Source organism: Rhinichthys klamathensis, unplaced genomic scaffold (assembly GCF_029890125.1).
Source record: "Rhinichthys klamathensis goyatoka isolate OS25496 unplaced genomic scaffold, OSU_Roscu_1.1 h1tg000189l_1, whole genome shotgun sequence".
Lineage (NCBI taxonomy): Eukaryota > Metazoa > Chordata > Actinopteri > Cypriniformes > Leuciscidae > Rhinichthys > Rhinichthys klamathensis.
In genome coordinates, this window is record NW_026606716.1 from 842,054 (window position 1) to 858,483 (window position 16,430).

Sequence of the window (16,430 nt, forward strand, 5' to 3'; positions counted from 1 at the left end):
GTAATTGAGTTTTTCTGAATTAATGCATTTACAGGTTATTAGAGTTTAACTTGTGTCTGTGCATTTATAAGATATAGTATTGACTATATTTTCATTTACGAAAGAAGAACATTTTGTGTTGAAGGTTTAAAAAAGGACAATCACATTTTATTTAATTTCTTATTTTGTTGGATATAATAATTTCTTTGAGTAAATAATTGACATATATTTTTCTAAAACCTTGTGGTGTGTTATTTTAATACTTATCTGCAAAGAGGTTATCTTTTTATTCTGAGAGAGATATATACAGACCCTTGTGGTTAAAAATCTTTATTAAAAACTATAATTTAAAAAGGGTAAATTCATAGATAGGTATTTAAAAAGAGAGATCCAAGATAACATCTTAAACTGAGTTAATCAGGGTTAACATACATTTGATAAATACATTAAAAGAACCCAAAAGCCCTACCCTCATCAATATACATACTGAGGGGAGCGCTACATGTGTTTAACTGCATTTGACAGTGTATGTGTTTGTTGGTAATCATTTCAGAAACACCTGTAAAATAACTGTGTTTTTCTGTAAAATGTTTAAAGACTTTCTGTAAAAAACTTTTTGCATTTTATACAAATTAGTTAATTTCATCGTTTTTATTTGGCAGCCGTAGCTGACAGTGATTGACTTTTTTTTTTGTGTAAATAAGGCTAAGTTTCGGGGTTTCTGGTTTACTTACACCTTTGAGTCAGTTCCAACACTAAAAGATATTCAGGCCCAGTTATGGGTTAGTGATTGGCTGAGACTCGGGTCAGTTATGGCCCATGTGTGGCTCTTGTCTTTAATCCAGATCTGTGGCACTCCAGGGCCATCATTTTTTGTGGCATGTGGGCCGTGGGAAAATGGGCTGTGTGGACCAGAGCTGGGTCAGAAAAAAATGTGAGCAATAAAGAGAATCAAACTAACAGAGATAATGAAAGAAATATATTTTTATTTTTAAGTGCACTTGCAAAATTAAGCATTTTTATTGCTATAACAATTCAATGAAAACTTTAAAATCAAGTGAAACATTTAAGAAAAATAATTCAAGATTATAAAAACAATGACAGGCATTTTAAAAAAGAGACTTGATTGAATCTAATAAATTTAATTAGACTGAAAATGCCTGTAGGAAACTACAGTAGCCAAATGTAACTGTGCAGTCAGATATACTCTGGACGCACTACAAAGCTAAAACTGTAGTCATCAGGACAGGGGTTAGACAGGCCCATACTGCTGTTGGTTGGAATCATTGCCATGTCATTTTTGAATTCTTGGACATGAAAGACATTGTTTTGATTTTTACAAGTGAGAATCAACTTGTTGTTGAAGCGAATGGTGTTAGCGTAACGGTTCTGATTACCACTTGCGAGGAATCTTGCAACAGGAAAAGAATCACATGAAACACCATAGTTAGAGCAATCTTGAACAGTAAGAAAAACCTGGGCTTGCCACTGGACCATCTTCTCTTTGTAAAGAGCACTAGTGTGTGCAGGAGTGGAGAAGGATTGGAATCTGTAATTTTGGCCATAGTTGTAGTGATTCCTGTAGTACCGGTTATAGGTGGTTGTGTCATTGATTAATACACTCCACTCTTTAGCAGTGTAGATTCTGGGCAGATAATCATTACTCATGTCATCCATTTTATTCCTGATCATAGAGAAAGGCAGAGCATTGAACTGAAAACCTCTGAGCAGACCAGTTAGGTACAGTTTCTCATGATCCTGGTAGAGAACACTTGAGGAAAACTGCATTTCATACAATTTATCCACTGGGATCAGGAGGAAGCGGATGTGATTCAGGAGGCTGGCCTGTTGTTCTGAACTAATTTTATCACTTTTGTCTTGGATCCATCTCTCCAGAGCTTCAAGAAGTAAAGCTTCATCCTCCACAACCAGGTCTGAGCGCTGCAACAAAGCGTCCATCATGTGAAAGGTGATGGTGCTCCACAGCGGAGAGCTTATGAGGAACTCACAGTTCCAGGAAAGATACTGAAGGACATTCTCCTGCAGAACAAGGTCACCTGTGCGGACGCCATACTCGTACATTGATACCTGTGTCTGGAAGGTGTTGTCTTCAGGAAGGAGTGAAGTGAAGACCCTGCCAACATCCTCCATAAGCGTCTTCACTCCGAAGATAAATGACAGCTGATGGAGACATTGAGCCGATGTGATGGAAACATCAATCTGACGTGTGTACAAATACCTGGGCAAAAACAGTTCAGACACTGTAAGCATCTATCATCCATAATATATTCAGTAGATTTATGATATGCACTATTCAAAGCAACATTCTCGATGAATTGAGACAATTTGATTGAGCTACAAATTGAAGTGATCTTAATAAATGTACCTGAGAAAAGCAGAGACATGAGGGTGGCACGTCTGGCTGACATCCAGTGTGAGGTTCCTGGACTCATTTGTTATGTTTAGTTCTGGATAAATCATGAGGATCAAACGGTGCACACAAAACGCCAACTCTGCCTCTTCACTGAGGTCTTGTACATTAATGCTAAAATCACAACCATCTTCACTGTCAAACAGCAGACCAAGATCATCAGACAAACCCAGACTGTTATCCACAGAGAACTGACGATTGCTGGTTATGTTTTTACCTGCAAAGAAATTATAATAAAACTGATTAAAATGATGTAAATAATAGATATACAAGTGCACAACTGCAAATATATCACTTGTAGCCAATTTATTACCAGTATCGCAGGTCACTCCTGCATCTTCTTTATGTGTGCAGTCACTAACACCCCAGCCTTTGAAGCTGCAACCAGACAATGAGCTTTCTGAACCTTTACAGTTCATGTCATCCAGCCAGACTGGACCAGAGCCTTGAAAAATCAATAGAATTGTGGTTTAAAAAATTAGACAATTATTGTTATGATAATGTGTAACAATAAAATGGACTGAGGATCATATACCTTCACCATATTGTCCTCCAGACGTAACTGATATGGCTCCAGGAAAACCCATCTGACGACACACCACTTGTGCTTCAGCCACGTCCCATCCGTCATCACAAACTGTTCCCCACTGTCCATCATGATAGATCTCCACACGACCAGAAGAAGGAAGATCCCCCACCAATCTGATGTTGCCCTCCTGTGTTGGCTGCTTTGCTCGGTGATCTTCATCCAGCAACAGAAGATTAAAGATTTATATATTTTACTGAAAAACACGCTCACAAAAAAGACTTTAAAGCAGCCAATAAAATGTGTTGCTTAACCTCAGCTAACTGGGCATTTGTTGTTGCAACAGATGTGTTAAACTTTGTAGATTACATTTAACTTAAAAAATATGTCGTAATGTTTTAAAATATTACTGTGATATTGTATTTATTTTATTTAAAACTCACGACAAACCTGTAAATACAAATACTGCAAACAAACAATAGAGCTATTCACACTCTTTTTCAAAAAGAAATAGTTACTACACCATATGTTTGTTACATAATGCAGACACTGGAGAAGATGATGGAAGGTGAACAGTGATTTTTTTTTACAATAATGGGGCAGTGATAAAGTGAGCAGGTAGGTTAGAGTCCAAAGGAGGATCTTGAGGGAGACACAGAGGAATGGAAGACACTGGAGACAGGGAGACAGGGCTTGGATAAAAACAAGCTTGACGATGTGCTAGATAGATTTACTGCTCACTGCTCACCGAAGAAGAATGAAACGTATGAAATATATATATTTCGTTCACGTGTGCAACAACCGCATGAAACATTTCACAACTTCCTAACTGACCTGATGCTCAAAGCAAAGACATGCAATTTTGTTCAGCTGACTGACTCGATGATAAGAGATCAGATTGTGTTTGGCATAAGTGATGCGAAAGTCAGACAACGCTTACTGAGAGAAACAGAGCTTGCGTTGCATGAATCAACAAAAATTTGTCAAGCCAGTGAACTTGCTCAGCTGCATGTGAAAACATTTGGTGAAATGATGCCGAAAAGCGTGTCTATGAGCTTAGATGCAATGATCGGTGCAGTGTCATTCAAAGGAAAGCGATACATGTCCAAAGCTGTAAAACAGAAGGATGATGTGTATAATTGCAAACGTTGTGGTACAGAACATCAACCTAAGCAATGTCCAGCTTTCGGAAAGCAATGTGTGAAGTGTAATGGTAGAAATCATTTTGCAAAACAATGTTTCTCAAGGGAAAATGAGATAAAAAGAGAGATCTGTCAAGATGAGAGGAAACTAACCTCAGCGATACCTTCTTCGTCGGCATGGTCAATTGCCAAGAAACACAGGATTCTGAAAAAACTGAAAAGTTAACAGAGCATGTACAAAATCAAGAGGGTGCTGACAGAAGTAACAAATGGAGAACACCGCTAGAGATTAATGGAACGCTGGATGCTCTCAAGCTTGACACTGGTGCAAAAGCAAATCTAATCAGCATGACAGACATCAAAAGGATGAAAGAAAAACCTAAAGTAAGGAAAAAGGCGATACTTCTCAAAGACTATAATGGACAAATCATTGACTCTTGGCATATGTAAACTGAAAGTAACAGTGAAAGAGAAAGTGCACCACCTGCTGTTCTCTGTTGTGGCTGAAGCGCTAGAATCTCTGCTAGGTGACAAAGCATGTGAAAACCTGAATCTTGTCAAAAGGGTGTATCACATCAACCAAGACTACTCAGTGGTGAGTACAAGAAATTCTGTGGATGACATAATGGAAAAGACGTCTTCAAAGGGTTTGGTGTTTTACCTTATGTTTACAAGATCCAGTTGAAAGAAAATGCGCATCCTGTAGTGCATTCTGCTCGTCGAGTTCCTGCACCTCTGAAAGATCATCTAAAAAAAAGAGCTAGACAGAATGATCACACTTGAGGTAATCAAAAGAGTCGAAGAGCCAACAGACTGGGTGAATTCCATGGTGTGTGTGAAGAAAAAGAATGGAGAGTTAAGAGTATGCATGGATCCAAAAGATCTAAATGATAATATAAGGCGTGAACACTTTCAGATACCAAAACGTGAAGAAATAATGAGTGAAATGTCAGGTGCCAAATACTTCACAAAGCTTGATGCTTCACAAGGATTTGGGCAAATACGTCTGGACGACGACAGTTCAAAGTACTGCACCTTCAATACTCCATTTGGTAGATATTCGTTCCTCAGACTACCTTTTGGAATAGTCTCTGCATCAGAAATATTTCATAGAGCAATGGAGAATATCATCGAAGGGCTTGAAGGAGTCAGAGTATACACTCACCTAAAGGATTATTAGGAACACCTGTTCAATTTCTCATTAATGCAATTATCCAATCAACCAATCACATGGCAGTTGCTTCAATGAATTTAGGGGTGTGGTCCTGGTCAAGACAATCTCCTGAACTCCAAACTGAATGTCAGAATGGGAAAGAAAGGGGATTTAAGCAATTTTGAGCGTGGCATGGTTGTTGGTGCCAGACGGGCCGGTCTGAGTATTTCACAATCTGCTCAGTTACTGGGATTTTCACGCACAACCATTTCTAGGGTTTACAAAGAATGGTGTGAAAAGGGAAAAACATCCAGTATGCGGCAGTCCTGTGGGCGAAAAGGCCTTGTTGATGCTAGAGGTCAGAGGAGAATGGGCCGACTGATTCAAGCTGATAGAAGAGCAACTTTGACTGAAATAACCACTCGTTACAACCGAGGTATGCAGCAAAGCATTTGTGAATACAGCCAGACAGCGAGAAGATCAATGCCATAATAGAAATGGAAAGTCCCACTGACAAAAAAGGTGTACAACGAGGAATGGGCATGGTGAATTACATAGGAAAGTTCATTCCAAATCTTTCTGCAAGAACATCACACATACGACAACTCTTACAAAAGACATCAGACTTTAAGTGGACAGACGAACATGAGACTGAGTGGCAGCAGTTGAAGGTAGCGTTGATATCCGCACCTGTACTGCAATCCTTTGATCCCACAAAGAAAACTAAAGTGTCCACTGATGCATCAAAAAATGGTCTTGGTGCTGTTCTATTGCAAGCTGATGAAGAGGTTTGGAAGCCAGTAGCATATGCGAGTAGATCCATGACTGATTCTGAGTGCAGATATGCACAGATTGAAAAAGAGTGTTTGGGATTAGATTTTGGGACTGAAAGGTTTCATAGCTATGTGTATGGTCTTCCTACTTTCGTGGCAGAAACAGATCATCGTCCATTGATTGCAATAGTGAAGAAGAATCTGACGGAGATGACACCAAGGATTCAAAGGCTGATGATGAAGTTGCAAAGGTATGATTTTGACTTGGAGTACATGCCTGGCAAATACCTGGTAATGGCAGATACACTTTCGAGAGCACCGACAGGAAATTGTGTGAGTACAACAGAAGAAGATGTTGAGATACATGTGAACATGGTTCGTACTGCGTTTCCTGTATCAGATGAAAAGTCAAAGCTGATAGCACAAGAAACCAGAAAAGATACTGAACTGCAAGCTGTTGTTGACAACATGCATAATGGATGGCCAATGGGTGAATCTTCAAAATATCGTGAAGTCAGGGGTGATCTGAGCGTAGTGGGTGGAATGCTTTTGAAACAAAACAGAATTGTAATTTCACAAAGCTTAAGACAAGACATGTTAAGCAGGATTCATGAAGGTCTGGAATGGAAAAGTGTAAAAGGAGAGCGAGAGACAGTCTTCTGGCCTGGGATGAACAAAGACATTGAGAATCTGGTGAAAAAGTGTGAAATATGTCAGAAATTCAGAAGCAAGCAGATCAAAGAACCAATGATGATACCAGACTTACCAACATCAGCCTGGGATAAAGTTGGAATGGATCTCTTCCATCTGAAAGGTAATAATTATTTAGTGGTAATTGATTATTACTCAAATTATCCTGAACCAGTCTTACTTTCTAATATGTCCACAAGGTGTGTGATAACACATGCAAAATACATTTTTGTGAGACATGGAATACTACATACTGTCATGAGTGACAATGGTCCATGCTTTAGTAGCAAAGAGTGGCAAGATTTCTCAGTGCAATATGACTTCCAACATTTTACCTCGAGTCCAGAATATGCTCAATCAAATGGCAAGGCAAGGCTGAGAAAGGTGTTCATATTCTCAAGCAACTCCTGTAGAAAGCTGCAGATAATGAGTCTGATCCGTACCTCGCTTTGCTCAACTACAGAACATCTCCATCAGAGGTGGGTAATCCGGGGCCAAAGAGTAAAAGTCCTGCCACATGTTTATTCCACCTATGAACTCAGTCAGCTGATTTCACTAATTAGTTCTATCTCCTGTCTGAATTAGCAAATCCAGGTGATTGGAACAAAATACTGAGGAGGACTTTTACTTTCTGAACCTGGACTTTACATCTCTGACTACAACTGACTTCAGACACAGCCTTACATGAAATCCACTGAAGATAAAAGAAGACATTAAATCTGTGTTGATCTCAGCAGAGGAGGAATAAACAACTCCACAAACAGCATTACCAGCTTCACTTATTACTAACCAGACTGACTTTATTTCTGTCAGACGTCTACAGAAGTTTTTATTGAGAATTAACAGAGGTTTAACTCTGTTTCATTTGAAGTCACCATAACAGTGATTAGTGTTTCCATTAGTTGGGCTCTTAACTTTTATGTATTTTATCTTTTTTGGCTGCTGTGACAGTGTGTTTGTTAAGCACTTTTGCAGCAGCAAAGGAAGCTAAAGTGAAAAGAGTTCAGGTGATGATGGATACCTGGTGTTGGTTTTATAATCATCATGAAATTGACTGATTCACTGAGGTATTTTACTTTAACAACTACTTTGTCAGGTTAATTTTTTTTTCTTTCAAAATACAAACCCTGTTTTATTGCAGCCTGACATCCAGCAATATTATAACATTAAATTAGAAGACTTTAACCCTCTGGGGACCAGAGTGTTTTTGGGGCCCTTGGGATGTTTTGACATGCACTGACATTTGTGCTTTTTTCAGTTATTTATAAACATGTTAATGGCAAAGGTGTAAATTCACTCTATATAGCACAAACTTGGCATCCATGATATCTGAGCAACATGTATGTACATGTTTGTATTTTTAATAGAATAATGTTTATGCGTGGTTATTGAAAAAAATAAAAATAAAAGTTGCTGAAATAAGACCACAAAACACATATTGATTATTTCTTCACAAGACTTTTGAAAATTGTATCACATAGCCTAGAATATTTGCTCCAAAACTATGTGAGAATCATCCTGACTACTCATTCAGATAAGTCAATAAAGTCTTTTACATTTTTAATGACGTGTTTTGTTTGAGAAAGCTTTATGCAGGAGGCTTGATCTCTCATTAATATGTATGGCATTCCACACCTGAGAAAGACAAAGACCCTCCCATAATGGCCCTATTAGGTGCTATCAGGCCATATCATTACAGGAGCCTTGCACAAAGAATGAGGAGATTTAAAAAAGAATGGCTTTTAGATTGTTTGGATTTATATAAGGAAAATACAGGGTGCATACGTCTGGACACTTCTATCACACACCCTTCACCATATAGACATGGTTTTATTTCAGTTCAAAGTTAGAGTTGGAAACATCTTGAAAAGAAAATTGTCTTTCTCCATAAATGTCTTAGTTTGATCATACATATTTCAAAGTTGAGGATTCATTATTTTGATATAGCTTGAACAAACACTATAACATCTTAGTTGATTAGTTTATTGACAAAACATAGGCCTACTATATATTTAACATATGAGCAGAAACTCCTAAAAAAGCTTATTTGATGTCTATTTTAGAGTAAAAACTTTATCCAAAACGAGAAATGTTGTCTGTTATTTAGTCTGTAACAGTGCGTATCTGTGCGTTCATTCATTCATTCATTCATTCACACACACACACACACGATTCACATTTAACAGTATGCTATTTTTCCGTTTACAGACACTACGTTATTCTATATCGCGATTAGAACAAAGCACTTGCATAAAACACTTACTTCTCAGCTGAATCTGTTCATCCTCGCAGTGAAAATAAATCCAGTGGTAAGTGTCCCAGGATTGTTCCTCATATAGCCGCGCAAGACGACAGTAGATTAATCTGACTAAAAAATAATGTGTGTTTTCAGAGTTTATGGGCGTTAACGCGTCTCAATGTGTTGCTTCACATATTTGCGTTTGAATAGCGCGTGCTCTCCGTGGGCGTGTCACATTACCAGGGATAATCAGCTGAGAGAACGATAATGAGACGGGCTGACACGTCTCTCTTTTTATATAGATGACATAAACGGAGAATAATAATTTTAGTTTTGAATCGGATCATTTAAAAGTACAAACTCAAATGATTTAAAAGATATATTGCTTATGGCTGGGTGAATAGTTTTAGCTGAGTTGTGTTGAAGATTAGAGACGTGCTCCAGAAAAAAAGTTCACGGTGACCGAGAGGCAGAACGCACACCCTGTTTATTTTCTTTATTTTACAAAAGCACAATATTTTATTTCGATTGTATGTGGGCACATAAAAAAAGTAGACATTTAACAGATTATTTTCTCATATTTCTTAACTCTATATGAACAGAAATGATGGTAGTACTTTAAGTCTATTTTTCTGCTATGTGAAAAAAAACGAGCAAAACGCGCCCGCGCGTTTCTGGTCCCCAGAGGGTTAACAAACATGAGCACGAAAAAGTCAATTTATGATGACACACACAGACATCAGCAATCAGCATATGAATCTCAGCAATGGTGACAATTAAAAGTACTATGCTGCAATGCATGCTGGGTAGCAGCATAGTACAAAAATCCCAGCATGCATTGCAACATGAATAAATTATGATGAATTGTCCTATAATTTGCTGTTGTTTTTGTTGTGAATTAGTAACTTTTCAGTGATGTTCTGAATTAATCTAAATATTTTATGTTTATCTAAATATTTGGGATTGTCACCATTGTTGAGATTCATGTGCTGATTGTTGATATCTGTGTGTGTCAGCATAGGCCACATTTTTTTTCATGTTTGTTAAAAGACTTAAACCGATTGTTATATTGCTGGATCTCATGCTGCATTAACACAGGGTTTGTGATGTGAATATATTAGTGGAACAACATAATTGTTAGATTATAAAAACCTCAGTGAATAAGTCTGTTTCATGATGATTATAAAACCATCAACAGGTAACCATCATCACCTGATCTCATTTCACTTTAACTTTCTTTGCTGTTCCAAATGTGTTTGAGAAACACACTGTCACAACAGCCAAAAAAGACAAATTATTTAATAAGAGTTAAGAGCCCAACTAATGGAAACACTAATCACTGTTATGGTGACTTCAAATGAAACAGAGTTAAACCCCTGTTAATTCTCAATAAGAACTTCTGTAGACGTCTGACAGAAATAAAGTCAGTCTGGTTAGTAATAAGTGAAGCTGGTAATGCTGTTTGTGGAGTTGTTTATTCCTCCTCTGCTGAGATCTTCACAGATTTAATGTCTTCTTTTATCTTCAGTTGATTTCATCTAAGGCTGAAATTACTCCATATTTAATATACACCGATTTTTTGGCTACGATAAGGTCCAGTTCTGGTTTATTTCTTTTCTCTTGGCTGACGTGGCATTGCTATGCAGAGGTGTAAAGTCCAGGTTCAGAAAGTAAAAGTCCTCCTCAGTATTTTGTTACAATCACCTGGATTTGCTAATTCAGACAGGAGATAGAACTAATTAGTGAAATCAGCTGACTGAGTTCATGGGTGGAATCAACATATGGCAGGACTTTTACTCTTTGGCCCCTGGATTACCCACCTCTGATCTCCATTGGAATGTGGTATGGCTCCAGCTGAAATGCTGATGAACCGAAAACTTTGTACTACATTGCCATGTTGTTCACAGCAAAGAAAACATGTGAAGTTAAAGCAGAAGTTCAACCAACTGAAAGAAAAGCAGAAGTTTTATTATGACAGAGCTGCAAAACATTTGCAACCATTGATGGTGGATGATGTTGTTAGAATCAGTAATGATGAGAACTGGAGCAAGAAAGCTGTGGTCATGCAAGAGGTAGCTCCGAGATCTTTTCAGGTGAAAACAAATGATGGACAAATTCTCAGAAGAAACAGACGCGATTTGTTGAAGACTGAGAAAGAGTCACAAGTCTTGAATCAAAGCAATCCTGAGTCAACTACATTGTCTGCAAGTGATGAATGTGACACTAATTCAAACACAGACAAATTTGAAAACCTGAGAGACTGGATTTGTGAGAAATTGCTCAAAGTTATAGCAATGAAAAAGTAATTTTGTTTTAGTTTAACAGTATACCATTAGTTTGATACGTGTATACACACATTGAGTTAAGATGTTGTACTGAATGCAAATTTAGACATATAGAAAAACATATGTTACTGTTTAATGTTTTCTTTAAAGAAAGGGGGATGTACTGATATCAGTTTATGTTGTTACCTGAGAAAAACATTAGAGGTAACTGTGTGCTAAGTGATGGGTTGTAACATGACTTGATGTAGACAGAAGAAACCAGCACATGTAGAAATAAAGAGATGCTTGTAGTTACTGCACTGAAGATTATTTAATAAAGAAAGTATTAAACAAACCGTACTGGAGACAGGGAGAATATGTGTAATATTCGACTATGTGTAATCAAGACCGGACAATGAGCTGGGGTGAAGTGTGTGTATAAGTAGTGTAGGTAATGGGGGTGATGATGAGGTGCAGGTGTGTGTGATCATGAACGAAGTGCAGGTGGGAAGTGTGGACCAAGGAGAGAGATGGGAGATGAAGTGCAGAACTGTGACAATGTTAGATCTTATTGGAACTCTTTATTAAATGGTAAGGTTATCCCATGGGATAAAGTGTGGTTGTTGCCCCAGAAGTTTCATATTAAAAAATAAGGTTAAAGAAATATATTTTAAACTCATTCACAAATTTTATCCATAATCATTATTTACAAAAAATGAAAATATATCAATTTAAACTGTACTTTCTGTTATAATTATCACAAAACCACCTTGGATTTATTTTGGCATTGTACTTTTTCTGTTATACTGTGGTGTAAGGTTCATACATTTATTAATGAAAATATTCAGTGTCCAAGACCATCAGTCTCTCTCTTATGGGGAAACTCTTTGGTTTCACGGATTATCCTGAAGAAGATGGCTTCTGAAGAAGACTTTTGACCAAATTTTAGTAAGTTTACCGATCAGAAACCCAATTTTATACGTTTGTTGTCTGTAACAAACTGTATGGCTGTATGTAAACAGTATTAGAGACTCTGAAAAAGAAAGCTGTCAAGACTTTAACAATCTGTGAGCTTGACAAAATATTTATTTGATATTTGTATACCTGAATGCACTTTTATTCTGATATTTATGTTACTATCCCCTGGCACCCTTTTCTTCTTTATATACTCATTTTTTATTTATCTCTTTTTTTGTATTGTATGCATAATGTTTAATACTTTTATTTGAACATAATGCTCGAAATTAAAAAAAAACTGAAAACAATGTATTTTATATAAAAAATTAAAGAAAAGGTTTACTAACCAAACGGCATCCAACGTTGTGCTGAAACATGAAGAAACAGTAGAGGCAACAGAAGATACATGATTCGTCTCATGCTGGAAATATTGCAAACGGCAGAGACAGGAACACAATTCTCAGCTCAATGAGTAACAAAACGTCTTGCCAAAAATGTATTCTTTAGTTAATCATTTCACACAACCTTTGCTCTGTTGTTCCGTCCGTGCTTCTTCAGATCCTTTTCATGCAGTCCAACAAGGGAAGAATGATACAAACACAAAATGGTATCTCCTTCTTCTTAAAAGTTTATTTGTCAGACCCAAAGTTGATATACTCTTCTTGTTATGCATATACATTTGATATAAAACAAAGACTTTCACAATTGATTGGATGAACAAAGGAACATTATCATAATCCCTCCTACTTCCTTTTACCAAATGTGGATGCTTTTACCTCTTTTCAAGGACAAATGTGTCAACAGTTAGATAACAAACATGTTGAAACACAGTTGGAGCTCTAGCAAGGAAAACAAAACTAAGAGAATGATGGGGGAGAAACAGTGCATCAACTCTGAGAGGGGATTGCGTCAGGGATAAGAATATAGCGGGCAGTGAGTGTTCTCTACTGAAGCGAAGAAGTCCACTTCTCATAACTCGTGACAAACCTGGTATAGTTAAATGGTCAAAGTCAGCTGTATGATGGAACAAAGTAATTGTAGACCTATTTGCTGCATTCTTGTTTTCTGCAGTGTTTTAGCAAAATTATATTTTTTCCTTCTTATTGTTGACGTTAATTAGATAATTAAGTGATTAATTAAGTGATAGAGTATTATTGACAAATAGCTGTTAACAAACAGAATCACTGAAGGAGTGTGAAACAATAACCAAACTCAACCTGGACCAAAGTGACCAGTTCATGTGGAAAGAACCCGGGAAACAAGGGCCGCATCCAGATCCAGGTTCTAAAATTTGATAAGAGTGTGCGAAGAGGACCAACCTGTTGAACCAACCAATCACCTTCCAACACACAAATATCTTTCAAAAGAGCTTGGGAAGACATGACACTCCTAGCTCTCTGGATTGAGCCAAAATGAGCTAATCGTCTAGGCAATTTAGTACACAGATGCCCTTGAGCTTCAAAAGTGGCCAGAACTGCATCCATGCACTTGGAGAGCGTCCTTAGAGCCAAAGCCAGACCAAATGGAAGGACCCGATATTTGCACGCCTTTTCGGCGAACCTGAGGCACCTTCTGTGCCATGGAATTACCTGGATGTGGAAATAGGTGTCCTTCAGGTTCACAGTAACAAACCAGTCAACTGTTTGGATCTGCGCCAGGACAGTTTATAACATGTTGAAACACAGTTGGTGCTCTAGCAAGGAAAATAAAACTAAGAGAATGATGGGGGAGAAACAGTGCATCAACTCTGAGAGGGGATTGCGTCAGGGATAAGAATATAGCGGGCAGTGAGTGTTCTCTACTGAAGCGAAGAGGTCCACTTCTCATAACTCGTGACAAACCTGGTATAGTTAAATGGTCAAAGTCAACTGTATGATGGAACAAAGTAATTGTAGACCTATTTGCTGCATTCTTGTTTTCTGCAGTGTTTTAGCAAAATTATATTTTTTCCTTCTTATTGTCTTTCTGCTACTGTTGTTAAAATAACCTTTAAAGGGGAAATGAAGCAGTCAGTCAAGTTTACATAATTTACAAGATGGATTACCACTATAATCAAAAATTATATAAGAAACATGACAAATGTTAACATATAAAAGAAAAAAGAAACACTGTTATATCTTTCGAGCGGCAAGGGCGCCGCCATTGTGCAGTATTATAACTGGTGACGTCACGGGGTTGGTTGGCTCTGTGCTGAGTTCAGTAAAATACAGTGAAAGATGCATGTAAGCTGGTCGATCCAGCGAACAACTAACGTTAGGTACAGTCATTGTTGGCTAACAGCTGTAAGCATGAACTAGCTAATGATAACTTAGTGTTTAGCTAGTGAACTTTATTAGTACCAGACAAAAACACGACGTCTAACGTTAACAAACTGCACATGGAAACATTGTTCGTGATGTCTACAATCATATTCCTGTCTCTTGTCAACACCATGGTCAAGATCAGCGTCTTGACAGCAGATGGATCGTGCTATCCTGGCGTAATAATCTGTTTGGTTGTAAAATGTATTACCTGAATGAAATGAAATCGAATGTATCGTCCTGTGGAATCATTCATTCACAGACAGCATACGAAGATGTTCAACTAATAAAGATCTTCATCGCTGGCAAACAAATTGATAGATTTGCCGATTTGCTTTCACGAGACTGTACTGTAGGTCCATGGCCACTTCATCCAACGCTCTTGATGTTCTTAAATCTTCCTGTTACAACTCCGAGTCGAGTGTGAATAGAAAGCGCGTAAGTGATTCAGTGCGTGAGAAAACTGAACAGATCATTCAAACTGATTCGCGAACCGATTTAGACAGATCTGCCAACTTGTTTGATGAAATCTTTGAACAGAAACGACAAAAAAAAAAGAGTGATTCATTTGTAAATTGAGCATCGCTCGTGCCCATAAAAAAATATACAGCCCAAATGGCCCAAATCTCGTTATATGCAGGGATGCAAACGGCGCACTTTATTTTAATGCAAACATGTTGTTAAATGCGCAGTTTATTCCAAGCGCGCTGTATCTTTTTTATGGGCACGAGCGATGCTCAATTTACAAATGAATCACTCTTTTTTTTTTGTCGTTTCTGTTCAAAGACTTCATCAAACAAGTTGGCAGATCTGTCTAGATCGGTTCGCGAATCAGTTTGAATGATCTGTTCAGTTTCCTCACGCACTGAATCACTTCGATTCACACTCGACTCGGAGTTGTAACAGGAAGATTTAAAGGAGTAGTTCACTTTAAAAAAAACTTTTGCTGATAATTTACTCACCCCCATGTCATCCAAGATGTCCATGTCTTTCTTTCTTCAGTCGAAAAGAAATTAAGGTTTTTGATGAAAACATTCCAGGATTTTTCTCCATATAATGCACTTTACTGGGCTACCAAATTGTCCAAGGTCCAAAAGACAGTTTCAGTGCAAACTGCAAACTGTTCAAAGGGCTTTAAACGATTCCAGACGATGAATAAGGGTCTTATCAAGCGAAACGATCGCTCATTTAAAAAATAAATAACAAAGTTTAAGTTTTATAAGCTCACATGCTCGCCTCGCTCTGTTCTGTGTGACTCTCCTGTTCAAACTCGTTCATCAAAATGAACAAATCTTTTTTCGAGTCATTTTTTTTAAATGAGCGATCGTTTCGCTTGATAAGACCCTTATTCTTTTCGACTGAAGAAAGAAAGACATGGACATCTTGGATGACATGGGGGTGAGTAAATTATCAGCAAAAGTTTTTGTTTAAAGTGAACTACTCCTTTAAGAACATCAAGAGCGTTGGATGAAGTGGCCATGGACCTACAGTACAAAAATCTATCAATTTGTTTGCCAGCGATGAAGATCTTTATTAGTTGAACATCTTCGTATGCTGTCTGTGAATGAATGATTCCACAGGACGATACATTCGATTTCATTTCATTCAGATAATACATTTTACAACCAAACAGATTATTACGCCACGATAGCACGATCCATCTGCTGTCAAGACGCTGATCTTGACCATGGTGTTGACAAGAGACAGGAATATGATTGCAGACATCACGAACAATGTTTCCATGTGCAGTTTGTTAACGTTAGACGTCGTCTTTTTGTCTGGTACTAATAAAGTTCACTAGCTAAACACTAAGTTATCATTAGCTAGTTCATGCTTACAGCTGTTAGCCAACAATGACTGTACCTAACGTTAGTTGTTCGCTGGATCGACCAGCTTACATGCATCTTTCACTGTATTTTACTGAACTCAGCACAGAGCCAACCAATCCCGTGACGTCACCAGTTATAATACTGCAC

General features: G+C 37.7%; 1 protein-coding gene across 2 annotated transcripts; it reads right to left on the reverse strand.

Moving 5' to 3' along the window:
- Positions 1 to 1,048: 1,048 nt before the first annotated feature.
- On the reverse strand, positions 1,049 to 12,791 carry LOC130095251 (galectin-3-binding protein A-like). 2 transcript variants are annotated; one of them, XM_056261942.1, is made up of 6 exons: positions 12,680 to 12,791; positions 12,502 to 12,575; positions 2,946 to 3,152; positions 2,724 to 2,855; positions 2,366 to 2,627; positions 1,049 to 2,218 (listed from the first exon to the last, which is right to left on the reverse strand). In XM_056261942.1, exons 2-6 carry the CDS (start codon positions 12,572 to 12,574, stop codon positions 1,177 to 1,179), a joined length of 1,716 nt encoding a protein of 571 aa, XP_056117917.1. In that variant the 5' UTR covers position 12,575; positions 12,680 to 12,791; the 3' UTR covers positions 1,049 to 1,176. The 2 variants fall into 2 exon arrangements, with proteins under 2 accessions (XP_056117917.1, XP_056117916.1); XM_056261941.1 differs by lacking the exon at positions 12,680 to 12,791 and having other exon boundaries at positions 12,502 to 12,652.
- Positions 12,792 to 16,430: the final 3,639 nt, after the last annotated feature.

Bases quoted from the DNA above. Each gene is read 5' to 3' on its own strand.
- LOC130095251 (XM_056261942.1), bottom strand. From the start codon at position 12,574: ATGAGACGAATCATGTATCTTCTGTTGCCTCTACTGTTTCTTCATGTT. The intron at 2,628-2,723 runs GTAATAAATTGG...ATTTCTTTGCAG, and splicing joins AGGAGTGACCTGCGATACTG to GTAAAAACATAACCAGCAAT. The intron at 2,219-2,365 runs GTACATTTATTA...GTTTTTGCCCAG, and splicing joins CATGTCTCTGCTTTTCTCAG to GTATTTGTACACACGTCAGA.